This window comes from Oryzias latipes, chromosome 16 (genome assembly GCF_053564925.1).
Source record: "Oryzias latipes strain Hd-rR chromosome 16, Olatipes_Hd-rR_3.1".
NCBI lineage: Eukaryota > Metazoa > Chordata > Actinopteri > Beloniformes > Adrianichthyidae > Oryzias > Oryzias latipes.
The window spans coordinates 6,820,041-6,847,854 of record NC_136252.1 but is presented as its reverse complement, the minus strand read 5'-3'; the positions used below and the strand labels follow the sequence as shown (position 1 = coordinate 6,847,854).

General features: G+C 43.1%; 1 protein-coding gene and 2 long non-coding RNA genes across 7 annotated transcripts in view; 2 read left to right on the top strand and 1 right to left on the bottom strand.

Annotated features, from left to right (window-relative positions):
* LOC105355856 (adenylate cyclase type 3) overlaps window positions 1-27,814 on the bottom strand; it is a 59,729-nt gene that overhangs the window by 26,085 nt on the left and 5,830 nt on the right. For 2 of the 3 annotated variants that reach the window (XR_002874888.2, XM_023963944.2), the window contains exons 2-3: window positions 18,071-19,177; window positions 15,242-15,391 (exon numbers count right to left, since the gene is read on the bottom strand). Coding sequence is in view for 2 of the 3 variants with exons in the window: in XM_023963944.2 (XP_023819712.1) it covers window positions 15,242-15,391; window positions 18,071-18,745 (825 nt within the window). In the remaining variant the exon portion in view is untranslated. The remainder of the gene's footprint in view (window positions 1-15,241; window positions 15,392-18,070; window positions 19,178-27,814) is intronic. The other variant, XM_078933394.1, reaches the window with a different exon arrangement.
* LOC144984549 (uncharacterized) lies at window positions 51-2,705 on the top strand. Of its 3 annotated transcripts, none has more exons than XR_013648341.1 (4): window positions 51-370; window positions 1,455-1,529; window positions 1,831-1,884; window positions 1,962-2,705. It is a non-coding gene; the product is annotated as an uncharacterized LOC144984549 (long non-coding RNA). The 3 variants fall into 3 exon arrangements; XR_013648343.1 differs by lacking the exon at window positions 51-370 and adding an exon at window positions 394-640; XR_013648342.1 differs by lacking the exon at window positions 51-370 and having other exon boundaries at window positions 394-1,529.
* Window positions 4,910-12,965, top strand: LOC144984550 (uncharacterized). Its single transcript, XR_013648344.1, has 2 exons — window positions 4,910-12,768; window positions 12,936-12,965. It is a non-coding gene; the product is annotated as an uncharacterized LOC144984550 (long non-coding RNA).

The following is a 27,814-nucleotide window of genomic DNA, read 5'->3' as shown; positions in this document are numbered from 1 at the left end:
GATCCTCTATCTTATGTCTTCAACTGCTTCATTCTCTTCAAGTAACAATGACTAAAGTGTACACTGAAAAAACGGGAAAAGTGGGGTTGTTCAATTTACAAATAGTAAACATGTTTGTTTAATATGAACAAATTATGTTTACCTTCGAAACATAATATAATCTTGAAAATCACACATAATTTCTTGCTGTGTTACTTTTATATATTTAAATCATGTTGACAAAACATGAAATAGTTCTGCTTGATCCTTTGCCCCTTAATTTTGGATAAGTAAACCCCATCGGTGAAGAAGAATTCCAGGAGGGGAAACTTTGCAGTCAGCCATTTTAGAGAAGCTACAAGCACCTGCTGGCTGGAGGAGCTTAAAAAAGGTAAGTTAATTTACTCTAACAAATTAATTTAAGAAAGTGGAAGGCCTAAATGTATCATTAGTGTTATTTTTTCCACGGGGAAGAGCTTTGTAATCCACTTTTGTCGTAGTTATCAAAGTTAAGGCTCTGCGCGCCACTTTTGTCCCTGCCGGCCGCAGCCCTCGGACGGCAGGTAGGGGGAGGTGTGTGTGCGCGGTAAATTGTACTTTCACGTTGCAGGCAGATTCAGCTGTAAACGCGGTGATTTCAAATGATGTACGGGGAAGAGTGGTGAGTAGTTATGCCGTAGGAATTCGCTTTTGACAGAGGGCAGTGGGCGCTTGCGGGCACGGCGTTTTTTTTTCCACAGTCAGAAACTCTGCCAGGGGAATTTTCATCGTCACTAAGTGGATTTCTTTTTGCTAAATTCTGCGTTGTGGAGACCGAAATTGAAAGAAAATGTGAAAAGCTATCATTACTATTGTCATTATTTAGTTTTTCCATACCGTTCCACCATGAGCTAGTTTAAGGACAGCATTATTTGACCAGCAAACAGCACCGCACTTCTGTCTCAGTCAGCTGTCAATCATTCTCCGTGCGCGTCTCGTGCACAGAATGCGTTCGGTGTGTCCAGTTTACATAAATCTTTGGTTTCAATCAGAGCTTTGTTTTCATTCTATGATGCTGAACATATTTTTATTTTAGCTTTGAGAGTTTAATGGAGTGAAAATATTCATGTCCTTTTGGAACAAGTGTATAATGTGTAGTAAAAAGTTTACAGCCTTAGTTATATTAATGTCTGTAATACTACTTCACAGATTCCCCCTATTTGATAAATTAATATGGGAATCCTTTATGGGTGGGGGGATTATCTACTCCCGATCTGCTAGTTTAGTTTTGCAGTTTCCATCTCAAAATTCGCGGGTTCTCATTAAGCGTGGTTTGAATCCTGTGGGGGGAGGGGGGTGTCTAATGTTCTTTCTGGTCTAATTTCTTAAGAATATTTTTGCAGCTATTGATTTCAAACCAATGCATATTTAGTTAGTAAAATTATACAACAAAGCTGTGGAAGTGTCACTATATTTATTTCCTGATTAATTTACAGAGCTCATCACACAACACTTCCAACTGCTCCTCCCTGATCATGCTGGGCTCCATGCTCCAGTCTTCACTGAGTCAGGTGGGTCACCATGCATTTACTATATATTATTGGAATTATTGTCTCCTGGATTGTCATCGAATCGGGAGGTAATCAAGATTGCCAGCCCTACTCTTTACACGCACCTTTTATGCAGAGAGATACATACATAATAAATAATGAAATTGATGGTTATCCCACTACCTCTGTTAACATGACACTAAGTATATAATGATTTTGTTAACCCAGTAACTATAACATTTATTGATGAGCCAAGGGTAAGAATTGTATTTTTCCAAAGTTTTCATGTGAATTAAAATTTTTTTGACTCTTTGTATTTCAGACTGCTGACCTTCTCGCCAATATAAGCAAGTTCAGGGGTTTATTCAAAGTACAGGTGAGTTGTGTAATCTAGACGCTTTAACTAAACTTCAAATGTGAACTGTGCACACAAATATCTTCTGTGTTCTTTAGAATGAAGACCATGCAGCACTCCAGGAGGCAATCGAGGACACCACGGTGGAAATTTCCCTCCTAATGGAAACTGGCAGTGGTGAGGAAGAGGACATCCTCGTGGTCCACATCTCCCAGGCTGTGGGGGTCGACCCACCAAGTGTCTGAGTGGCAGTTGCCAAGGCTTTTTTGGCCTTATTTACAGCACAAATCTGATTACCATCTTCATCTCAGAAACACCTTGTCATGGGGCCGTGACTTTGCTCCTGCTATGATCTCCTGGAGGCCCTTCCCTTCTTGAGCTCTCCCGCTGGTCACAGGTGTTCTGTATTATGTTGATTGGTTTGTCTATTTATGCAGTGTCTGATCTTGTTTCTGTGTCGGAGCATCTTCGTTCTACGCTCTGTGTTCTCTGGCATTAAAGCCCCTTCGAGTGAACTATTGGATTTGGGTCGTTCTTCCTGCTCTTGGGTTCTCTCCCTTGGACATTCCGTCACACACCTTTGAGGTAATCCAAAAAAAACTGTATTAGAGTTGTAAGGCAAAGTGGTGTCTAAGGTTTCAGGCTTAAAGATCCGACTCTTTGAATAAAATGACCTTTAAATAGTTTAACTTTTTCCTAAGAAGGGATTCCAGCTGTTTGCTTTGGCTCTGTTATCTTCTGTTTAATAAAAATAGTAAGCCCAATTTATTGTGATTTGTCATTTTATGCTACACTGTAAACATATTTTTCAAGTTTAGATAATAAAAAAGTTAAATCTGAAATTTGTGTTCAGTGTCATATGTTCATTGGATTTTCATAATGCACAAGAAAGTATTTGCTTTAAATAATAATCTGCAATTTTATTTTTTAATTTAAATTTTATTAAAATAATTTATAAATTAAATGAACTATGTAATTTCAAACAAATAATAGTGTTTTAAATGTTTGAAAAAATTATGGTAAATGACATAATAAAATCTTGTTTGTTAATGTAAAATTATTAGGTGCAGAAACAAAGAAGCATTCATTACAGTAGAACATGATTTTATTATGAGCAATAATTATATTGGTTCAACATGATTTTTTTGCGCGCAACCGATGTCCATGATTTTTTATGTCAATCCAACAGGTCTTTTTTTTCAGTGTATCCGAGAGGCCCTGACATGAGAGGTGGAACTTTTCAGACAGACCTCCAGTTAATGGCAGGAACACACTATTGAAGGAGAAAAACAGCTGACTGTAAATGCTAACTATACAAAAACCAACAGTCAGCATGCATAAGTACTGGCTAAGAAGATCTTAAAATCCTGGGGGTAAAGCCAAAGAGAACCTACGGCTGAGATCACATACAGACAGAGCTCAGCTCCAGCCACAGAACAGCCTGATAGTACAGAATTACAGCAGCCTAAGCTACTGTCTGCATTCAATTCTCTGGATCATTCTGAGACAGGATGTTTCTGATTTTAGACATTTATGGGGGATGAAAAATGAATCTACTAGACCAGTGTGCCGTGGGAAATTGCCCTCATTAACTGATCTAAAAACATTTAGCATCTCCAGGATGTCAGCTCTGTGTTCATCCAAACAGGCCCTGATAAAACACTAAGTAGTTAGGAATATAAAAGATTGTAAAAGACTTTTTTCTTTTCTTTTTGGGAATAAATTAAAGATGTTTTTATAAGAATGACGGTACCACGATTTAGCCGTAGCGTCAGCTGTATTAGGAAAAGTCCCGCCCCTTTAACTGTCTCCACCAATCATTCTTGGAGTCTTAATCACATGTCATCAGTCTGACCAATCAGGTGGTTAAAGTCTTCACTTCCTTGTTCAGATTCTGCTCATAAAGTCTCTCAGTTCTAACAAAAATACCAGCTAAAGCTCGTCTTTAACTCAGAGAAGCGAGTCTGCGTTCGGCGGCTGTTTGCACTACATCTCCCATGATGCATTGGGTCAAAGTGACAGGGTCTCAGCGCACAATGAGTCTCTCCTCTTAAATGTCTTAAAACCACAACGAACACACATCAAACAGTTTTTAGATCTTCTAACTTAACTTTTATTACATCTTTTAGAAAAAACAGCTGCAACTTCCAGCTTTTTCTGCCACAATTATCACAAAAATGCACGTGAGATTGTGGAGGGACTGTACATCAATACAGACTATGAGCTTTTCCTTTTTTTTTTGTTTTTTGAATGGTGGTGTGCCGCGGGATTTTTGACAAGGTTACAGTGTGCCGTGGCTCAAAAACGTCTGAAAAACACTGATCTAGACGAGGGGTCTGTGGATCAGTTTCCCACAGAAAGGAAAACACAGGGAGCCACAACAGCCTTTGAAAATCCCACTGTTTCCAGTGAACAGCCTAATTTCACTCATTTTTAAAGTATGCACTCGTCATTCAACCTCATTCAACACATACTGTCTTCAGAGGCAGTACTGTTTAGTTCGACACCCTGGGCGAAACAAAATATCATTTATTTTACTTTATTGTTAAACATACGTAAAGCATACTTGTATAGTTGAATTCACAATTAAGATACAGTGTATAGTTAGTTCATATTTAACACTCAACAGTTTTTTGTTTTTTTTTAAGGCTGGAATCTGGTAAAAATTGTTACATTTTTGTGGTTTTTTTTATTTTCTTGAGCTGAATACAACCCTGACACCAATTATGAATGAATAAATTGCGGTCATTTCCGTTGGATTCATGAATGAACATCAATGGAAACTAAAGAACAAATTCATCAGTTTTTGTGCTATAGTGTCACATAAAACTGAACAAAAAAAGACAAAAGATTGTGTGCATTGCATCTGAAGCATCGACTGTAGATGAGAACGGCAGAGAAGCTTAGATTAAATCCACCAATAAGCCAAATAACAAGACTACCGTAGTCTAATTAAGTGCAAACCTTCATTAGCCATTTGGCAAATGTTGCTCCAAATGTCTCTCATCCAACCTTAAATTTGGTCGTATTTGGCTCCTAGCTAGTGTAACCGGGACAGCCTTTATCTTATTTTATAATAGCACAAAATCTGTTCAAGGGTTACCATACCTGAGGGATCTCCAACAAACTACTGCATTACACTACTAGTCATAGCCCCTCCTTCCTTTCTTCTTCTTCTTCTACTTCTTTTGACTCCCCTATATATTCCAAAGGCTACTGTTCCCCACCCCCTTTTGTATGACCTCCTGTCAGAGAGGTGGGTGCCATCATCCTAAAATCATTTTATAATCCCAATACATCCTATTGTTTATTGCCCTTTTGGGTTTAATTTTTATTTGTATAACTACAGCAATGTTTGTTTCTAACTTGTGATGTGATGATTAAAAGGGATTGATGGTTCAGGAGAGATATTTTGGGGATTCACTGTTAAAGCTTAAATGTCGATTTGTTTTGTTTGTATAGGAACTGGAGTGGGCAGGATCACACAGTGTATTGTTTTCTGTTTGTTTTATTACCAGGTATGTATGAGAAAAATGTGAGTGTAAAATGTGTTACAGAGCCTGTATAAGGTTTTAAGCTAGCATGCCGCGTGCGGCATAGCCCCTTTTGTATGACCTCCTGTCAGAGAGGAACTGGAGTGGGCAGGATCACACAGTGTATTGTTTTCTGTTTGTTTTATTACCAGAATAAAGGGAGGCTTCTCTCCAAGAGGTAACACTGTGTCACACCATATATTAACCAGCACAACGCAGAAAGCGACCGGTTACACTTGGTGCCGTTTGACCCGTCACATCGCGGAGGAGTGGACGTCTGACCCGCCGCTGCTACCCCTCCGCTGGCCTTGCAGCTCTGAGTTCGCGCCAACGCCTGACACCTGCTCTGTCGCTCTCGGATACACTGTGCCCTGTGTATTGTTTTGCAGGTGCTGTGAGCGTGCGCATTCTGCTCCTTTAGGTTGGATCGTTAATCCCTGCGTGGGGACTTGCAGGTTAACTTTGAGGGATTTTCCGACTTTTTTTTTTTACTGATTTTGACTTTCTATATTGTTTAAGTTTGCTTAACACTAACTAGAACTGTTTCACCAGCTATTTTATTTTATTTTGGTTTTATTGTGAGATTTTTGAGTGCTGTTTTTACCACTGACATGGCTGAACACAATTCCCTGGGTCGTCAGGTTTCTTTCAGTATGGGAAGGGGTCAACATTTTGTTTCATTTGGGAGGGGCAGGACAGTTACCTCATGTGATTTTGAGAGCTCTGTTGACCAGTCACTAATGAACCCCACCATTCCTGCTGCTAGTTCCACGCCAGTTGTGACACCACAGACTCAGCCCAGTCAGGTTGTCTTAAATGACGCTCTCAGTAACATGATTACTGATTTGGCAAAGCAGATTGGTGATAATATTACAGCGAATCTCACTGCTATGCACCAGCCCAGCCAACCCCAGCCTGCTGACAGCCAATCCCAGCACTGTAGTCACAATGACTTATCGCAGCTGCGGGTGGTTGTTCAGTCCGATGTGAAGGCTCCCCCATACTTTAGAGGTGATCGGTCTGATGCGTTCTCGATCCAGGAATGGGAGGATATAATGAAATGTTACATGTCCAGGGTGAAATGTGTGACCCCTGCAGAAATGTTTGACATTGTCATGTCCCGGCTGGCTGGTAAAGCCAGGGATGTAGTTAAAGTGTCACTTCGGTCTCGGCCCGCGCTGAGTCCCACTGAAATGTTTATAGCCGTCTTTGATATTCTCAAACACAATTTCAGTGAACTGACATTTTCTGCTCTTCCGATGAGAGACTTTTATAACACTTTGCCGCGGGTTGATGAGGACGCAATGGATTACTGGATTCGTCTAAACAAATCTATTGATGCTGTAGATGAGTGTCTCCAGAGGCGAGGGAAGCGGGTGGAAGACCCAGGAGCAGAGGTGGTTACAATGTTCATTAATCATTGTCCCGATCCCGCTCTTGCACTGTTGTTTCACGTCAAGTCTCCCGAGGAATGGACAGCAGCTGAGGTGCAGAAGCGCCTGGATGGGCATGTCAGGAAGATTAGGGGGATGCGGGTTCACACACAACAGGTCGGGGGTGCCCATGTCCACACTCAATGCCAGACTGTTGGTCTTCCCACTGTCAGTCCAGTTAATGTTTCATCATCCACCCCCGTAGTTTTGGTAGAACCAAGCTCAGGGTATTCAGCCCCTGTGTGTCATCTGCAATCCTCTCCTGCTCACTCTTTGCCTCCTTTACACGCTGCACCTGTAACATCTGCTCCATCTCCACCTGAAGTTGGCCTCCCTTCTCAACAGATGGTGGATATGTTTGATAAAGTCCTCTCCTTATGTTCTGCGTCTCTTACAACTAGCCAACGGGGGCGACGTCAGTCTGGAAATTTTCCAGCCTCGCAGAGATTTCAGCCAACCCAATGCAGGGTTTGTGGTTCAGATGAACACTCGACCCATTCTCACTGCAGGTTGTTCAGACTGTGTCTCAACTGCCATGGCTCTGGCCACATGAAGCGTGATTGTCCGAGAACTGTCTCACCTGTATCAATGCCAGTAGCTTCCACCTCCAGCCCTGCTTTAAACTAGGATGTCCATGTGATGAGAGGGTCAGCATGGACCATAATGACCAAACCCTCACATCTGCTCCAGATTCTCGCTCTGTGTACATTGACACTTGTCAAAGTTTTTCTGAAGAAAAAAAAGTGGTTTATGTTGGGTCTCAGAGAGTTGAGGGTGCTAGTGAACTTTTTTTTGCCACAGTGTCTGTTGGTGGCCAGTCTGCTTTGAGGGGGATGCTTGATTCGGGGAGCATGTCATGCACACTGAGTGAGTCAGCAGAGCTTAGGCTGAAGGATGCTGGTGTTGTTTTGAATCCCAAGGCCATTCCTGAAAACGTGGTGCTTGTCGGTTGTGGAGGGCTCGTCACTCAACCAAAATGTATTTATGATTTGGACATTGAGATTTACGGACTCAGGTTTAATGTGCCCACACTCGTGGTGCCTGGACAGAGGGATGACTTGATCATTGGGAGCAACGTGCTTCGGCCCATCATTCAGAAAATGAAGTCTAATCAAACATATTGGGAGATCGTGACTTCCACTAATGAAAACCCAGAATGTGAACAGTTTCTCCAGTTACTAAGTTGCATTTCTAGGTGGTCAGGTCCTCAATTACCTGATAAGATTGGGACGGTGAGGTTGAGACAGGCGGTGACTTTGTTGCCTCACCAAGAATATGTAGTGTGGGGGAAGTTACCCCCCTCTTCTTCTGTGTCGCCCGGCAGCACTGTGATTGTGGAGCCTTCATCTGCCCGCTCCACTCCAAAAAACATCCTGGTAGGTCGTGTCATAACACCTATGTGGGGCGATCGCTGGGTTCCACTCAAGGTCCTCAATCCCACACAAGCAACGGTGACGTTGCGACGCAATGCTAAAATTGCTGATGTCTTTCCTTGTGTTGCTGTTGAAGATCTGTATTTTACTCAAGCCACATGTGAAATGCAGCATGGTCAGGCTACTGCTTCGCTGACCTCATTGTTTCCAGGAGGTGATCCTTTCCAACAACTTAGGGATTGTGGTTTGGAGGACATTGACATTGATGGATGTGAGGTGGCTGATGTGTGGAAAAGGAAACTGGCTGAACTCGTGTTTAACTATCAGGATGTCTTCTCTAGAGACAAGCTAGACTGTGGTGAGGTGAAGGATTTTGTTCATCGTATTCATTTAACCGATGACCACCCCTTTCGTCTGCCCTATCGACGAGTGCCCCCAGCACACTATCGGAAGCTGCGGGAAGTCTTATCTGACATGGAACTGAGAGGCATCATAAGCAAGTCAGTCAGTGAGTATGCTTCACCCCTTGTTATGGTTTGGAAGAAGTCAGGAGACTTAAGAATATGCACTGACTTCCGTTGGCTTAATGCTAAGACCGTTAAGGATGCTCATCCACTGCCCCACCAGTCTGACTGTCTTGCTGCCCTGGGTGGTAACGCCCTTTTCAGTACCATGGACTTGACGTCTGGGTTTTACAACATTCCCCTGCATGAGTCTGACAGACACTACACGGCTTTCACAACACCTTTGGGCCTCTATGAGTACAACCGCCTCCCACAGGGTCTTTGTAACAGTCCAGCTTCCTTTATGAGGATGATGCTCAGCATTTTTGGTGACTTGAACTTTTCCAGTCTTCTCTGTTATCTTGATGATCTTCTGGTGTTTGCACCTTCAGAGGTTGAGGCATTGCAGAGACTAGAGATTGTTTTCCGTCGTCTGAGAGCCAATAACCTAAAGCTTGCACAGAAGAAATGTCACTTTCTTCGAAGATCTGTGAGGTTCTTAGGACATGTGATTGAGGCTTCTGGGGTTTCTGTTGATCAGGATAAAGTGCAGGTTATTTCCAGTTTCCAGAAGCAAGACCTCATGAACCCTGATGGTTGCACACCATCTCAACAGAAAGTGAGGTCCTTCCTTGGTATGGTTTTATTTTACCAACACTTTATTCCAGAGTGCTCACGCATTGCTAAGCCACTCTTCACTCTTACTGCAGGCCAGAAGAGAAGACTTAGAGGTAATGCAGGTGGGAGGGCAGGGACCTACAGAGTATTGACCCCTCAGGATTGGACTCCAGCATGTGAGAGTGCATTTGAGAACCTGAAAGCTGCACTTCTCAATTGTGTGATGCTAGCCCATCCAGATTTTGAGAGGCCCTTCATTCTCTCCACAGATGCTTCTATGGATGGTTTGGGTGCTGTCTTGTCGCAAGTTCCTATCGGTGAGGACAAGGCAAGACCTGTGGCTTTTGCGAGCAAAACTCTCAGTCGCAGTCAGTCAAAGTATCCTGCTCACAGGCTCGAGTTTTTGGCTCTAAAGTGGGGTGTATGTGATAAATTCAGTCATTGGCTTAAAGGTCAAAAGTTTACTGTTTGGACTGACAACAACCCCCTCACATACATCCTGACTAAACCAAGGCTTGACGCCTGTGAGCAGCGCTGGGTCTCCAAGCTTGCGCCATACTGCTTTGAGATCAAGTATGTCCCTGGCAGGCTGAATGTTGTGGCCGACGCACTGAGCAGGAGCCCATTTGTAAAACCTGTCGCTCAACGCCTTTTGACAGAGCCATACTGTAGGCTGCTCGATCAGGTTTGTGACATCACAGATGACACAGTACAGGAGGCTTTCCATTTGACCTGTCAACCACAGACATTGGATGGCACCCACCTCTCAACTGCTGTCAATGTCTCCATGTCAGAAAGAGAGGTTTCTTCTATTTTGTCTGCCGCCTGTGACTGGGACTCTGCCTCTAGGCTGCGAGCAACATCTCTTGCTGACTATCTGGCGTCTGTAGCCCCACCTGCTGCGGATGCTCCTGCTACCTTGTCACAGTCTAGTCTTGTTTCTCACCAGCAGCATGACCCTGTCATATCAAGAGTCGTCGTTTATGTTGAGCGGAAGCGCAGACCATCAAGACGTGAACGCTGTAATGAGGGCCTGCAGACACTGAGGATTTTAAAGCAGTGGGACAAACTCACACTTCTGAATGGTGTACTCTACCGAGTCTCTAAAGATCCCCTGACCAAACACAAGAGGTTTCAGTTTGTTGTGCCTGACTCCTTGAGATCTGCTGTTCTTTCCGGTGTGCATGACTATGCGGGTCATCAGGGTCAGCCACGTACACTCTCTTTAGCTCGTCATCGCTTCTTCTGGTTTGACATGGAGAGGGATGTGCGTGATTATGTGAAGAACTGCCCTAGATGTGTCCTCAGTAAGACCCCAGAGCCTGCTGCAAGAGCTCCTTTGGAGAACATTAAGACTTCTGCGCCATTGGAACTCGTATGCATTGACTTCTGGTCAGCTGAGGACAAAAACAACAAGTCTGTTGATGTTCTTGTGGTCACAGATCATTTCACAAAGTTAGCACATGCATTTCGGTGTCATGATCAGACAGCTAAGACAGTGGCAAAGAAGTTATGGGATGGATTTTTCTGTATCTATGGGTTTCCTCAGCGCATACACTCTGACCAAGGAGCAAATTTTGAGAGTGAGCTTTTTGCAGAGCTTCTGGAACTTAGTGGTGTGGGGAAATCACACTCATCCCCTTACCATCCAATGGGTAATGGGACCACAGAAAGGTTTAACCGCACTTTGGGCAATATGTTGAGGTCTCTCCCCTCTCAGTCAAAGCAGAACTGGCCACAAATGCTTCAGTCCTTGACTTTTGCCTACAACTGTACTGCGCATGAAACCACAGGCTTTGCCCCATTCTACCTTATGTTTGGGAGGGTCCCCCGACTGCCAGTTGACCTAATGTTCAAAAATGTCCTACAAGATGACATCATATGTGACTATGACTCCTATGTCAAGTCGCTGGCAAACGACTTTCGCTCCGCCATGCTTTTGGCCCAGCAGCATAGTAGCAGGGAGCAGAAACATCAGCGTGACCAGTATGACAAGAGATCCAAGGGTCTACCGCTTTCCCTTGGTGATCAGGTGCTGGTGGCAAATAAGAGAGCAAAGGGGAAACGAAAGCTTTCAGATAAATGGGAGTCAGTAGTTTACACAGTGGTGGCTTCCAAACCTGCTCTTCACATATACCGTATCAGGGACCGAGCAGGGAATGAGCGTGTGGTGCATCGTAACCTTTTGCTGAACGTGAACTTCTTGCCACTAGATGTACGCTTGGCTGGTGATGCTGTCTGTTCTGGTGGCAGTGTCATTAGTACCTTTTCAGTTCCTGACCTGTGCGACACTGGCACATCAGCTGTGGAGGCAGTACATGCAGAGCACCCCCTCATCAGCTCTCTTTCATGCAGCGAAGAAAATGTACTTGACCGCACCACATCCTGGGTTAGGCAACAATCATCTGCCTCATTTGATGGTGAATCTGCCCTGGGTCTTGTCCTGCCCCCACCAGAGCCCAGTGGGTCGATTGGAGCTGGTGCTACGGATAATTCCCTCAGTGAGTCTCACATTGTCTCTCCCATCACTTCCGTCCTTGACGGGGAAAGTTTGGATATGGGTCATCGGCTTACTTCCCGGTTTGGTAGGATTATAAAACCAGTTTGCCGTTTGATTGAATCTATGGCCCAAGTTGAAGCATTGTTTGATACACGGTATGTTCATACAAGTACTGTAAATGTGTAATTGTTTTTTTTCTACTACTGCTTCCTATTTTTTTTGTGATGGAAGTTTATTTGGTTTGATTTCTTTTACTCTCTACCTGGTATTGTCAATATGGTTCAATCTATGTGAGGTGTAAATGGCACCTCACGTTGTTTGTAGAGTATCTGGACCGTGTAGCTGGGTAGCTATTTTCCTGGCATTTTGACCATTTTGTTGATGGTATTTTTTTTGGAACATGTATTGTTTCTGGTTTAAGGCAAATGTGCTGACATGAGTTTTTGTGATTTTGTGCTATTCTAGAGGGGTGAGTGTAACCGGGACAGCCTTTATCTTATTTTATAATAGCACAAAATCTGTTCAAGGGTTACCATACCTGAGGGATCTCCAACAAACTACTGCATTACACTACTAGTCATAGCCCCTCCTTCCTTTCTTCTTCTTCTACTTCTTTTGACTCCCCTATATATTCCAAAGGCTACTGTTCCCCACCCCCTTTTGTATGACCTCCTGTCAGAGAGGTGGGTGCCATCATCCTAAAATCATTTTATAATCCCAATACATCCTATTGTTTATTGCCCTTTTGGGTTTAATTTTTATTTGTATAACTACAGCAATGTTTGTTTCTAACTTGTGATGTGATGATTAAAAGGGATTGATGGTTCAGGAGAGATATTTTGGGGATTCACTGTTAAAGCTTAAATGTCGATTTGTTTTGTTTGTATAGGAACTGGAGTGGGCAGGATCACACAGTGTATTGTTTTCTGTTTGTTTTATTACCAGGTATGCATGAGAAAAATGTGAGTGTAAAATGTGTTACAGAGCCTGTATAAGGTTTTAAGCTAGCATGCCGCGTGCGGCATAGCCCCTTTTGTATGACCTCCTGTCAGAGAGGAACTGGAGTGGGCAGGATCACACAGTGTATTGTTTTCTGTTTGTTTTATTACCAGAATAAAGGGAGGCTTCTCTCCAAGAGGTAACACTGTGTCACACCATATATTAACCAGCACAACGCAGAAAGCGACCGGTTACACTAGTTTTGATTTTGGACACCTTTATCATTGGAGTATTTTTCTTTGTCTTCTTTCTAAACTTGACGCTGATGTTTCCTTTGATTTTTGTCCATTTTTCACAACCTTGAATAGACTTTTCTGTCTGTCAAACTCGCAGAGTTAAGATGAGTGAGGGGATGGAAGCAAATTCACTTTGATGCAGACTTGTTTCCAATCTTTTTTTCTTCAATTTTTTTGAAAATTCAGTAAACCTAATAAAGTATTAATAAAGTAAACTAGTTTTTATTAGGAAGCAGCTGTTTTTAAATTGTTCTTTAGTGTGCCAATGATTATATATTATCATATGCATGGATATAGCTTACTCTGGAAGGCTTTAGAAGAGCATGAAAAAAGACCTATAAAGTCAAGTCTTCCCCAAAACTGACACCAGAGTTCGTCATGGTTGGACTGGACAACAATGAAATGCATCCGGTGAGATTACATTGTTGCAGAGTAAATCCTTGAAACATAAGGTCTAAAAACAACACCCTCTTTATTATCTAAGTTTAGAAAAGAAAATCAAAATTCATTCACATGTATGCATCTGTAAAACTTGCTGGAAGTCTTGTAAACTGCGAGCCATCTCCTGGTTCAATAGACAAGTATAGTTGAGAATCACCAGCATAACAATAGAAATACATGCATGTTTGGACTGAACAGGATTGGGCCAACCACAGAGCCCTGTGGAACACCAAGGCTGACTGCAGTGAGAGGAAGACTTATCCTTTACACAGACAAACTGGACTCTAGGAAAAGACTACAGTCAGGGGTGCAACGGATCATCCATGATCCATCCGGATCACTAGCCACGGTTCGGCGTGCATGTGTATGTTATTTAAAACAGTAGTCTGTTCACAAATAACGCAATTCGCATGTCATATTCCCGAACTCCATCGTTGTTTCAACATGCGTCAAAAGTGTGTTTTGGATGCGTGTGGGAGTGGCTACTGTCAAAGGTTTCTCTTGACATCATCATGGAGAGCGCAAATGCTCAGGGATCTGTTTTATTTATTTTGAAGAGTTCTACAAAAGGATCTATGAACAGCACATGTCTGGGTTCATGACATGACAGTGAAGAGGAGCTGCAGCACCGTCTGAGTGACAGCAGAAGGCCGCTGCTCTGTCGCTTTCCTTGAAGGAGGGGCTTTATGGCAGCAGGGAAACAGTGCAATAATTCAAAGTTGTATATTCTGAAATCCTCTGCTTTTTATAAAAACTTTTTTTCTTTGAATATGCTTTTGTTTTTTCCAAGATAAAATACACAACAATGCACTTTGTTTGAATGGACCTCTTTAGTATTTGTATATATTTATATTGGAATATCTTGAGTCAAAATATGTCATTAATGTTTTGATATATGAAAATATGTATATTTATATATTTAAAGTAATTTATGTATGTTTTATTAAACACATGCTTTGAAGCTTTTCAAAATTAAATTGTAGGCTTTTATCTTGTACTTTTCCTGTTGTTTTTACTTTTTGTTGATGAGAAAAATGATCTGAACCGTTACTGTCAAGCCGTGACAACATCCCAACATTCAGTTTTTGTGATCCGTTGCTCCCCTACTTAGAGCAAGTTAACCCTTGTGCTATCTTAGATGACCCCCCCCCCCCCCCCCCCCCCTTACATTGACGTGTTCTCCCTACCATGACAAAGGTGGATAAAGGTGGAAAGCTTTCATGTAATCCATGGACACCAGTGAAGATCACAAATCATTGAAGAAAAAAGGTTCAGAGCACTGTCTAGTGGGTCTAGATGACCCACTAGACACTAGACTCCCAATGTTAAAGTGCCTAGGATAGCACAAGGGATACCATGTTCTTGCATTACTGATGACATGTTCCAGTCTCTGCATTAAAATGTTCTCATCAGCTGGACTGAGGTTCTAAGGACTAAGAACAGACAAGTCCACTGTCTGCAGCCTGGATTGTGACCTTAAGAGATGTTTAAGTTCTTTGATGATAAATCCTGACAGAAACTCCTGCTGAAGATGAGGTTCAAACTACAAATACAGCTAGGACTTTATGTTTGTATGCTTGGGTGGACCCTTTATGGTTATTGTGTCAGCCTTTAGGATTTTGTTCTCATGGATGTGGTTCCTGATGTGTTTAGGTGTGTGTGTGGGGGGGGGGTGAAGTCCACCTGATTCTGAACCTTCTGAAAAAAGTGTTACTGCTGCTTGAAATGTCACTGTAGATTACCTGCTGCTGGCTCTGCTCCTCCAGGTTCAGCTTCACTTCCAGAGACTGTCTGGCCTCGAGAAAAGCTTTTCGATGCTTCCGGTCAGCCATGTAGTAGGACATGACACCCACGGTGATGGCACATACATAGATGAAGGCGTTGGCCAGGAGCTTGAAAACAGATGAGGATGACAGGCCGTAGGTGAAGCTGTGACAGTTCAACCGTTCCTGATTAGCAGATAAGGATCACAGTGGACCCTGATTCATGAGGTTTTCTCCGTCGGGTGATAGACGTGAATTTCACTTAAAACAAGTGCTGTTTGTCTGGATCAGCAGTCGGCGCAATGCCTGGACTGGAGGCAGTCATGCTTTATTCCAGAAATCTACTGCATTTACAAGGGAGGCCCTGCTCCAGGACACCGTGGAGCTCTGCGATGACATGAACCTAGATTAGGACTACACAAACCAAACCATTGGTTTCTACAAGACCACAATACTTAAAGTTTCACTCCAATCATCTTTTGATCTATTCTAAAAGTATTCGCAGTGCTCTTTTAATTATGATTAAGCAGTTTTCAGCCAAAACCAAGATCATTTTCTAGGACATAGTTTCTGCAGAGCGGTAAGAGCTCATTAGAAATTCACCTCCAAATTGTGGGCGGGACAGTTGGCATGGAGGTAAGCCTCTGCTGATATCCCAATAACCCTTTGTTTTCACGCTCTCCCGCTAGCTTCCAGCTGCTCACAACCCCAAGTTCAAATCACCGGTTCAACAAAAATGGTGAGTCATACTGCAACTATCCAGCCGTACAGTTTAAATCCAGATTCCAGCTCAGACGAGGAAAAAAAAAGACATATATGGATCGATTTGTCTGCAAGTGGATGCATCAGAATGGAGCGGAGCGGGAAACCTATTTCAGATCCTGCGTCACAAAAGAGAGCGTTTTGAGACGGCGAGTTTTAGTTAGAGGCCAACTAAATGTGTTTCTAATTCATCCTTGTCTTTTTTCCCCCACTTGACTGTAAAGTCAAAGTTAGGAAAACTCTCTTTGTGACTAAATTTAGATATCCATTTGTTGCATATACCAGTCAGATTTACATTGCCGTGTCTCCTGATGACCTTGAACCTGTTAACAGCATTTTAAACCATATTTTAGAGATAAAGTCATGGATAACAGAAAATTTCCTACAGCTCAACCAGGACAAAACGGAAGTATTAATGATCGGTTCTGAAGACAAGAGAGAGATGATTTTACCACATCTTCATCGTTTTAAACCTTCTCAATGTGTGAGAAACCTGGGCGTACTTTCTGACTCTGAGCTAGATTTTATCCCACACATTAAAAATGTGGTTAAGACAGGATTTTATCATCTGAAAAACATTGCCAGAGTCCGCCTGTTCCTCTCTCTTGCCAGCACAGAGGTGCCGATGCTTTTATTTTCAGTCGTTTAGATTATTGTAATGCCCGCTCTCTGGTTTACCCAAAAAGTCTCTTTCAAATCTACAACTATTGCAGAACTCTGCGGCACAAGTTCTGATGAGGACCAGAGGGCGGGAACACATGACACTGGTTTTAAAATCGCTGCATTGGCTCCCTGTGCGTTTCAGGATTGATTTTAAAATTCTTTTAATGGTTTATAAATGTTTTTATGGTCTTGGGCCTTCTTATTTAAATGAGTATGAGCCCCGCGGACCCTGAGGTCCTCCGGTGCTGGCCTCTTAGTTGTTCCTAAGGTGAGGATCAAAACTTATGGTAAGGCTTCGTTCTGCCATTACGGTCCTCGTCTGTGGAACAGCCTGCCAGAGAACCTCAGGGCCGCAGAGACTGTAGAAGTTTTTAAGAAGAGGCTCAAGACCCACCTTTTTGAATTTAGCTTTTAGTTGACACTAACTGCTAATTTATTCTATTGGTTTGAGTATAGGCTATTTTATGTATTTATTTTCCTTTTACACATATTATTCTCAATTTTACGTTTTTATATATATCTTTTGTCTTTAATTTTAGTATCTCATCATTTCAGCCCCAGTGTCTCTTGTGGGGATCTTTTCCTCCAGGGCTTGCCGGCTTGGTTAGTGGTTGTTGCTGCAGTTGTCGCCCTTGCTGGGGAAGCTGGAGTCTAACTTTGCAGCCTCACGGCTGTGAAGTGGACCCCGTTGTTGTCCCAGTCTGGGTGGGGGCTGTGGCGATGCTCCCATGGCCAGGCTGGCTCCTGGTAGGAAAGGATTCCCAAATACTGTTTCCTCACAGCAGAGCCAAGCCATACTTTTTTGTTTTTTTCTGTCTTTATTTTTATTTATTTTTACAGTTACATAGTCAATATGTATTGTACGTGGGGGCCATGGGTTATATGTTTTAACAGAGGGGAGTGGGAAGGGTGGGTAGGGTTTTAACCGTATTATTGTGTGTTCTCTGTTTTTAATGTTAAAGCACTCTGAGCTGCACAAATGCATGAGATGCGCTATTTTATAAATAAAGTTTGATTTGATTTGATAATAATAGCTAGCCTAAAGCAGAGGATGCCCCCCACCACCACCCACCCACTGTGCCCTGGGTCATAATGCGACTTCTCTCAGTACTTATTGATTTAATATGGAATGACCCAGATGATTATTGACAAGCAAAGGCTGTAAAACCTCATCAAATGTCAATGTCCAATAGGAGCACGGCCTGCTGCCAGCAACCCCCTCCCTCCCTCCCCCTGATGTAGCACTGCTGTTGGTTCCTCTGACACATGCTGTATCATCAAAGCCATTAAAAGTGCCACAGTTCCAGCCTTTACCCACAAGCAAGGCAGTGTTTTCAATGCAAACAGCCCACCTGCCACAGCGCCCCCCCCTTCCCATTTTACCTGTCTTCCAAGAGCTGCTCCCTGGATGTTGTCCTGCTGCTGCTGAGCAATGGTGACCCCCAAGACCAGGGTGTGGACGCCGCACGACACAGTGGTGATGAGCACAATGGGGGTCAGCCTCAGAGGCAGAGTCAGGAAGAATGAGAAGCTAAAGAAGGCCTGCCAGCCCACCGTGTCACTGGCCTGGTGGAAGTGGGCGTAGTTCAGACCCAGGTGGCAGAACACCTGAGCCGCTATGAGCACCCACAATGCGTAGGGCACCACCCGTCTGGAGATGCGGTCCGGGAGAAGCCCAAAACGACACAGCAGATAGAGGATGATGTCCCCTGCAAGTCCAGCCGACGCCACCAAGACAGAGGCCAGCTTGTCTGAGGTGTAGACCACTGCACACATGACGATGACATAGGAGTCAAAGAGGGCGGCAAACACCACCAGCACCAGCAGAGTCTCGTGTCGCTGCCGTCTGAAGTAGGTCTGGTACAAATTCTCCAGGGACTCTGGCGCAAAGGTTAGGCGCATGAAGCGAGGAAGGCAGAGGCAGCATCCTGAGCTTCGCACGGTTACCTCATGTGTTCGCCCCACAGCCTGCCCCGGGTCAGAGGGCAGGGTCACGGAGTAGTCCGCAGAGTACTCTGCAGAGTACTCTGGTTCCGCAAAAGCTTGGTTCCGAGGCATGGTCCTCACCTAGAGCAGTTGCTGTCCCTGACTCAAAAATCTGCTAATAAGTGCCTGTGGTCTTGTGGGGGGGTTACATAAAGCAATAGAAGTCAGCCTTGCATCATCTGCAGCGTTCTCACCAAGTCTGAAATCATCTGCTTCTCTCCCCAGCTTCACATGTGGACAGAACCACAGCAGTGGGTCGACTGTCAGGACCTGTTCTTTTACATCACTGGTTTCCTGCTCACTCAGTCCAACACAATCCGATGTCATTGACCCAGTGGTTTCTACGCCGCAGGCCCACAGCGAGCATGCTCACTCTTCAGAGGGAGGGTCCAGTCATGTTCTGTGTCCCATGCTCAGCTGCTGACCTCAGGGCGAGCGCTTCCGTTTCCTCCATCGCCACTTTGAACTGGACAGGTCTTTACGTCTCCATCTCACCCAACTTGACTGAGGAGAGAAACAAGAACACAGTCAGGGTCAAATGTTTGCAGCTCTTCATCTGAGGCAGAATCCTTCAGTTCCCTGTTCTTCATTGTTCTATGTAACACACATCGATCACATACTGGAAACAAACGTTTCCCATAAAACCTTCAGCAAATTCAGCAAGACGAATATTCCTGAAACAAAGAGAGACTGTGCGCTTAATTAGTCTGCAAGGACATCAGCAGCTTTTTCCCCGAACTTTTCGTCTGCTTCCCTTCGATCTATTTGAACACATAAACACACATTCACACAATGGTGTCGGGGCAGTTATGCTGTTTACCCAAACCCATCATAGAAAATCCAGGGTTTATCTGTATTATCTGCAGATACTCTGACTGGGGCAGCCAGGAGTTAAAGCACCTGCACACCTGCTATCAGCGTTCGAAATAGGCGGTTATCCGGTTGTCGGAGACAACCAGATTTCACGGAGGACAACCAAAAATGAACCTGATGGTTGTCCGTGTGACAACCAGGGGCCTCATTTATAAACGTTGCGTACGCACAAAAGAAGGCGTACGCCACTCTCTACGCAATAGTTGAGATTTATAAAAAGCAAACTTGACGGGAAAATGTGCGGTCCTTCACGCAAGCTCTGACCCAGGCGTACGCACAAAAACGGGTGAAATGAGAAACGGCGACACCGTCGGCAGATGGAAGAAACACGTGAAAGTGAAAATGACAATACTGCCTCTCAGAAAATACAAGAAGACTTCACAAAGCAAGTCCTACAATTAACAGCCTACACGAACACCCGTTGGACCGATCAGCAGTGAAACAAACTAAAAAAAAATCAAACGAAAATTACAACAGAAATTCAAATGAACACATATTTGCAAAAAGAAAAGTGAAATATTTTCTGCAATATTGGCATGTTGTGCAATTCATCCTCATAAATAATATAGTTAACAGAATGAAATAATGTACAAAACTGATATTCTCGTTAATGTGTCCGTCTGGCGGAGCAGATATAGGTGCAATTAGACAGACAGATGGATAGATAGAGAGAGATGCATTAATTGTCCACTGGGGAAAGTTGTTTTCATGTTAAAACATTTCTTCATAAGCTACAGAATTATGGTATTCATGCATATGCCTTTAGTTTGTTTTATTTTTGATGAAACAATGTATGGCGTATGTCTCGACCATTCACAAAGCAACAAGAAATTACATTTGCGCTGATCAATTTCCCATTTCCACGTCGATTATTACCGACATCTGTAGCTTGTCAGATGCAATAAATGGATGGAAATAAAATGCCCCATCACAATGCGTAATGACGCACAATGGCTGATCTTGCACTCTTAGAAGATGTGGCAAATGGAAGAATTCGGAGTGAACGCATCTTTAGACAGCAAGAAGACGTGCTGGCAAACGAGGATGAGTGGCCTATGAGCCGGTTCCGACTTCCTCTGCGGGCTTTTGGGGGTGTGTCACCCGGTGCACCCGTGGCAGACACGGGTGTGTGTGTGGGGGGGGGAGGGGGGGGGTCAGCGCTAGACGTTTTTTTGCCTTGACTTTGATGTCCGACCTTTTCTTTTTTATTTCGGCCACGGTCCGAGGTTGTGAGGCTGCAGCATTTAATGCGTCTGCCGCCGTCTGCCACTCAAGTGCCTCTTTGGCATTAGTAATGCCCACACTGTGCCCTCCAAACAACATTATTCTCCTCTTTTCCACCTCGCCAACGATAACTTCAACTTCACATTGAGTGAAGTTACGTTTTTTTGATTTTCTCTCCGTGTTTGGCATGGTTTCGCAATCAATGAATATTCATTTGTGGGCGTTTCACGGACTATTTATGGGCAACTATAGGCGTGTCATGAGGCCGCAAAAGCTGCGCAGCATTTAGAACTGGTTGTGATTTATTAAGAGAAAGATGCGTAGGATGTACGTGCGCACGGTTTTATAACTCCGAATATTTCTGTGCATACGCACATCTTATGTTTCATCCGTACGCCACTTCTGACGCAAATCCTACGCCAAATTTTATAAATGAGGCCCCTGGTCTTTTATTCAACATGTCGGTATTTTTTGACTATTTTTCAAAGTTTTTGGGAAACCGACGCCCGACTTTTTAAGACAAAACCGAGTGTACACGAACGATGTCACGTGACTTCCGAACGAACCGAGTACGCCCGAAGACATCGCAAAATGACAACATTGCACCTGCATGTCCTGTTTAAAAGATCAGGGATATTAGTCTTTCCTGCTACTGCAGCGCACAATGTAAACATGGTATCATTTCCACATGTGTTCATTTGAAAAAGATGTTATATCATATTATAACTTTTCATCACATATAAATATTACTTTATATTTAGAATGCTGTACTAGTCCCAGTCCATACAAGTGTTCTAAATTTTAAAAATACTCATTAGGTTACAGTGTTGGTTAATGTAATCAATTTTCTGATATATCATAGGGTAAGATAAAGTATTTTCATTTGACTGTAACAGTATTTGATTTACATGGCAATACTTTGCATAACATGATGCTTCAATCTTTAGTAAAATGTTTGTTTTCAATATTTAAAGAGTTTTTAAAATGTCCATCATCAGAGGCAGTTGATTTTAGATGTATAGAATAAATAAAGATGTAGGTACTGACATCTGAGTAGTTTTCGTTGCTGTTTAATATTGGTATCGAAGGACAACCAAAAATTGGGGAGAACAAACAAATATTACTTGCCTCCAGACAACCTTTTTTTTTCTTTTTCTCTTTTCTAACGCTGGCTATGATGTCTCTACAAAGATGCAGCAGTCTGACAGCGCTAAACAATCTGAGAGTCACAAGGGGACACTAGACTGACCCAGGCTGAAGTGAGCTACTATGAGTAAGGTATTTTTACTCTTCCACTACCTCCATCTCTTCTCCTGTGATGGATATGTTTATCAATGCACCTCCTAAAACCCAGCCTTGAGGAAGAGGAGGGAGGTGAGCCAATTAGTTTGTATTTGAATCTTCATGAGCTTTTTTTATTTTAAGAGTAAAGGCCTGTACACACCGGGACGAATATTCGCCAGGCGTTATTCGCCAGCGTTTTTCGCCACGTTTTTTGTGTTCACTCCCAGGTGATTTTCGCTGACGATGAGCCGAGCGAACATACAATTTCATTCCCTGACTTTAGATGGCGCTTAATATAAAACAGAAATACTCCTGTACACAAGGTGGCGCTGCGGAACTTTACGCTTCTTAAAGTTGCTTTTCACTCAGAAGAAGAGAGCAAGTATTTACGCGCTTGTCAGAATCATACAAAGAAAACATGAATATTTCAAGCACCAGTAGCTCCAACTGGTGCTTGGTTCGGGGATATTTTAGAATGTCCGTCATTATTTCTTCGCGGCAGTGTAGACGCTACTTGACGTCTATCTTCTTCGCTGGTATGTGTGCTCAGCAAGGCAGTTTTGTGTTTGAGCGCCCCCAAGTTGTGTTTTACTGTAACTTCAGAAGCTCCAGACACGTGTGCAAAAGTGCCATTCTCATTGGTCGAATAGATTTCGACGCGACGCGTCAAAAAAAAAAAAACGAACCCGAGGCGTTTTTTTTTTTTGACGCTTTGACGCGTGGCGTTTTTTCGCGTCGGTGTGCACACTCACATTGGTGCCCTTTGTTTAGTCACGAGGCGTTAAACATCGGCGAAAATCGCGCGCGAAATTCGTCCCGGTGTGTACGGGCCTTAACAGTAACAACTAGTCTCAATATCTCTAAAAGAAACATGTTTGCCCTGAGGGGCTGTATGGTGGTGCTTTGGCTGGTGCTCTCTCGCCTCACAGGGAGAAGGCCCTGGTTTGAATCCTGGGTAGATTCTTTTTGTGTGGAGTTTGCAGGTTCCTATTGTTCATGTGTGTTTTTTTTTTTTTTTTTTGAGAACTCCAGCTTCCTCCCACAGTCCAAATATATGCTTCTTTGGTTAAATTGTCCCAGGATGTCCATGTGGAAGTGTGTGGCCCTCCAATAGACCCTGTCTAGGGTGTACTCTGCCTTTGCCCGATGGTAGCTGCATTGGCTCCAACAGCCCTGTGACCCCGAGAAAGTATTCAGCAGGTTCTGAAGATGGACTTTTTCGCGATTTGTGGCATCCCCAGAAGGTACAACCTTGGTTTTTGTCTACATTGCTCAAAGGCCAAGCTGGCTCTGAGTGGCCTGGGGCCTCATTTATAAAACTTGGCGTAGGATTTGCGTCAGAAGTGGCGTACGGATGAAACATAGGACGTGCGTACGCACAGAAATATTCGGATTTATAAAACCGTGCGCACGCACATCCTACGCATCTTTCCCTTAATAAATCACAACCAATTCTAAATGCAGCGCAGCTTTTGCGGCTTCATGACACGCCCATAGTTGCCCATAAATAGTCCGCGAAACGCCCACAAATTAATATTCATGGCTTGCGAAATCATGGCAAACACAGAGAGGAAATGAAAAAAACCTAACTTCACTCAATGCAAAGTCGAAGTTATCGTTGGCGAGGTGGAAAAGAGGAGAAAATGTTGTTTGGAGGGCACAGTGTGGGCATTACTAATGCCTAAAAGCCACGTGAGCGGCAAACGGTGGCAGACGCCGTAAATGCTGTAGCCTCACAACCTCGGACTGTGGCCGAAATAAAAAAGAAATGGTCAGACATCAAAGTCGAGGCAAAAAAACGTTTAGCGCTCCATCGGGGAGGGGGGCACCGGTGCGCCAGGTGCATGCACTGGGTGACACGCGTGGTTCCTCCGAGTGCTCTTCTGTAACGCCGGGCCCAAAAGCCCGCAGAGGTCCAACAGTACGGCTCGAGGAAGTCAGAAGCGGCTCATAAGCCACTCATCCTCGTTTTCCAGCAAGTCTTCTTGCTGTCTAAAGATGCGTTCACTCCGAATTCTTCCATTTGCCACATCTTCTAAGAGTGCAAGATCAGCCATTGTGCGTCATTACGCATTGTGATGGGGCATTTTATTTCCATCCATTTAATTACATCTGACAAGCTACAGATGTCGGTAATAATCGACGTGGAAATGGGAAATTGATCAGCAAATGTAATTTCTTGTTGCTTTGTGAATGGTTGAGACATACGCCATACATTGTTTTATCAAAAATAAAACAAACTAAAGGCATATGCATGAATACCATACTTCCATAGCTTATGAAGAAATGTTTTAATATGAAAACAACTTTCCCCAGTGGACAATTAGTGCGTCTGTCCGTCCGTCCGCACGCCCGCACCTATATCTGCTCCGCCAGACGGACACACTGACGAGAATATCAGTTTTGTACATTATTTCATTCTGTTAACTATATTATTTATGAGGATGAATTGCACAACATGCCAATATTGCAGAACATATTTCACTTTTCTTTTTGCAAATATGTGTTCATTTGAATTTCTGTTGTAATTTTCTTTTGATTTTTTTTGTTTGTTTCACTGCTGATCGATCAAACGGGTGTTCGTGTAGGCTGTTAATTGTAAGACTTGCTTTGTGAAGTCTTCATGTTATTTCTGAGAGGCAGTATTGTCATTTTCATGTGTTTCTTCCATCTGCCGACGGCGTCGCCGTTTCTCATTTCACCCGTTTTTGTGCGTACGCCTGGGTCAGAGCTTGCGTGAAGGACCGCACATTTTCCCGTCAAGTTTGCTTTTTATAAACATCAACTATTGCGTAGAGAGTGGCGTACGCCTTCTTTTGTGCGTACGCAACGTTTATAAATGAGGCCCCTGGAGTCTAATAATGTTGCACGGATGGAACGGCAGCTTCATATGTTTGAAGAAACTATGGCACAATACAAAACACCACAAAAAGGGATAAACCACATATCAGTGTGGTTAATCCACCTAATTTACAACCAACATGTCACTGGAGCGTTACAGAAGCAGGTTGTTGGTTCACACACGTCTTTTCAAGAGCAAAACCGTCAGATCTGCGTTGGGGTCTTTGGATTCTCTGGCTGTGTTCAGGTATGATGTCCATGGTGTTAATTGAGGTATTGATCCATTCAAATGAAAAGTTCATCCCTGCTGCTTTGGTGTGAATTGGGGTTTATGGGACAGTAGTTAATGGTGATGAAGGCAGCTGTGGACTGAAATAGGCTGATGAGGGCTGATTCAGGGGGATGTTGGATTATTGTAATGCCTTGCTCTCTGGTCTTCCCAGAACACGGATATCGAACCTTCAACTGCTGCAAAATTCAGCCGCACATGTGCTGACGAGGACCAGGGGGCGGGAACACATTACACCCATTTTAAAATCGCTACATTGGCTCCCTGTGCAATTTAGAATTGATTTTAAAGTTATTTTATTGGTTTACAAATTTTTTTTTGGTCTTGGGCCTTCATATTTATCTGATATGATTTTAAAGTATGAACCCTGCGGACCCTGAGGTCCTCTGACACAGGACTTTGGGAACTAAAACATATGGCGAGGCCTCATTCAGTTTTTATGGACCTAGCCTGTAGAACAGCATCCCAGCATGCCACAGTACCGCAGAGACAGTTCATGTATTTAAAGGAAGGCTCAAAACCTACCTTTTTAATCGTGCTTTGAATTGAAATTTAGAAATTTATTGGATATATTTATTTTCTCTTTTTATCAATTTGATATGTGTATGTGTATATAAGTATTTTCATTTACTTATTTATTTTTTAATCAATCTATTTATTCATTTTAATGTATTAAGTCACTTTTACCATTTAAATGTCCACTAAGGTTTATTTATGTACCTATTTTCCTTTTTAATTTATTTTATATTTTATTTCACTCCTTTTACATTTTAGCTGTAATTCCAGTTATTTTCCTCTGAGGGATCCTCCACATCGGTGATGGACCCTTCTTAGTGAGCGGGGTCGCTGCAATGGGATCTCTCAGGTCTGGCTCTTTGTCTAGATCTGGGGGGTCCTGTGGTAATGGACTCTGTGAGCCTTGTGTTTTAAAGGTGCTTTACAAATAAACTTTGATTTCATTTGATTTGATTTGGGGGCTAATGTGGGCTGGTGCAGGAGAGTGTGGAGTGGTGTAAGAGCATGTGGTTGATGTATGATGAGGCGGCTGTAGTGCTGTGGTAGAGTGGTCGACCTCTGATTGGAAAATTGCAGGTTCGATTCCAGCCTTGCCTGCTCATGTGTTGGGCAAGACACTGAACCTCACCTTGCCTCTGGTGGAAGGGTCGTGCCATTGTTCAGAAGCGGAGCTGCCGTCAGTGTGTGAATGGAACTGTGACTGTAAACTGCTTTGGGCCTTCAAAGAAGGTGGAAAGCGCTTTATAAGTATACGCAAATTTTAAGTTGTTGTGGGCCGAAGTTGGTCAATATAATCCAGAGTGGGCTGTATGTTTGAGCAGGCTGATGTTGGCTGCTGAGGACTACTTTAGCCTGAAGAGGGAGGCCAGGGGGGTATTCCAGAAAGCAGGTTATGCTAGCTCCCACGATAAGTTTGAGGCTAAGGAAGTTGATAACCTCAGCTTTCGGTTCCAGAAATGGAGGTATGTTTCAGGGTAGGTCAAGTTACCATGGCAACTCATGCTCTGAACATAACCTGGTCCGGAGCAGGTTTAGTTGAAGGTTAGTTTGTTTACAGAGAGGTGAAACAGCATGGCGTGTCCATTTGAAGATGATTTAGTAGATGAAAAAGCTCAGATATTACTTTTTCCACCATGAGAGGGTGATAAGACCACATATGGATGTTGGAAAGATAAACTTTTTTACTTTGATCTAACTTAATTATTTGCTTCAGTTAAGATAAATCATTTTTTTGTTAGGTTACCTTAAAAATAACACATAGTTTTCAGACAATTATTTTCCTTTCGTTCAAATTAATTCAATTAAGTAGGTGTAACTTTGATGCTGCTGTTAGATCGGCACCGCAAGGGATTCTGGGATATCATTCCCTTTGCCTGTCTGGACGGATTTGGGTTTAAGTGTGGGTTTTTTACAAAATGTGTTTAGTTGTATAGCTGTTTTACCGTGTTTCACCGTGTTTTGCCGAGCTATTTTGTCCTACTATGCTTAAGTCTCTGCACCATGAGTGAGAGTAAAGTAGAGGATGATGAGTTTATATAGCACCCCTACCACCCAAGCCTGTTATGACGGTGATGGAATATTCTGTGATGAATTTTTGCACTCCGTGCATTTTTTTCCGTTCTTTTTATTGTTAAAAAATGAGCATATCTGCCGGCTCAAACTTAGACATATGAAAGTTCAAGAAATATAAGTAATTAAGATGGAAAAAAGATTAATGAAGTAATGTGACATTTAGTTAGATAAATACGTAAATTTGAGTTGTATAAACAATTATTGAGTTTGAATAAATTTAACTAAATTCTCTTTCAGCCGTGTTACTTTTTTGATGGACTTATAATTTCTATCCGCCGTCATTAAAATCTCAGACTCCGTCTCACTTCCGTCTCAAGTGTCGCGCTTTCTTTTTTTTTTTCTCTCCACGCGTTTCCATGGTGACTCCAGAAATCGGCGATCTATTGAGAATGTCTTTATGTACCGTGCGTTAACCCAGGGTTACCAAGTCGAGCGTAATTACGCCAACTCATATCCGGTCTTTTGGAACTGACATACCCAGAGTAAGCAAGTTCAGGCGGATTTCAGCCAGAGTTCAGGCTCAAAGTCAGGCTAGTTTAAAC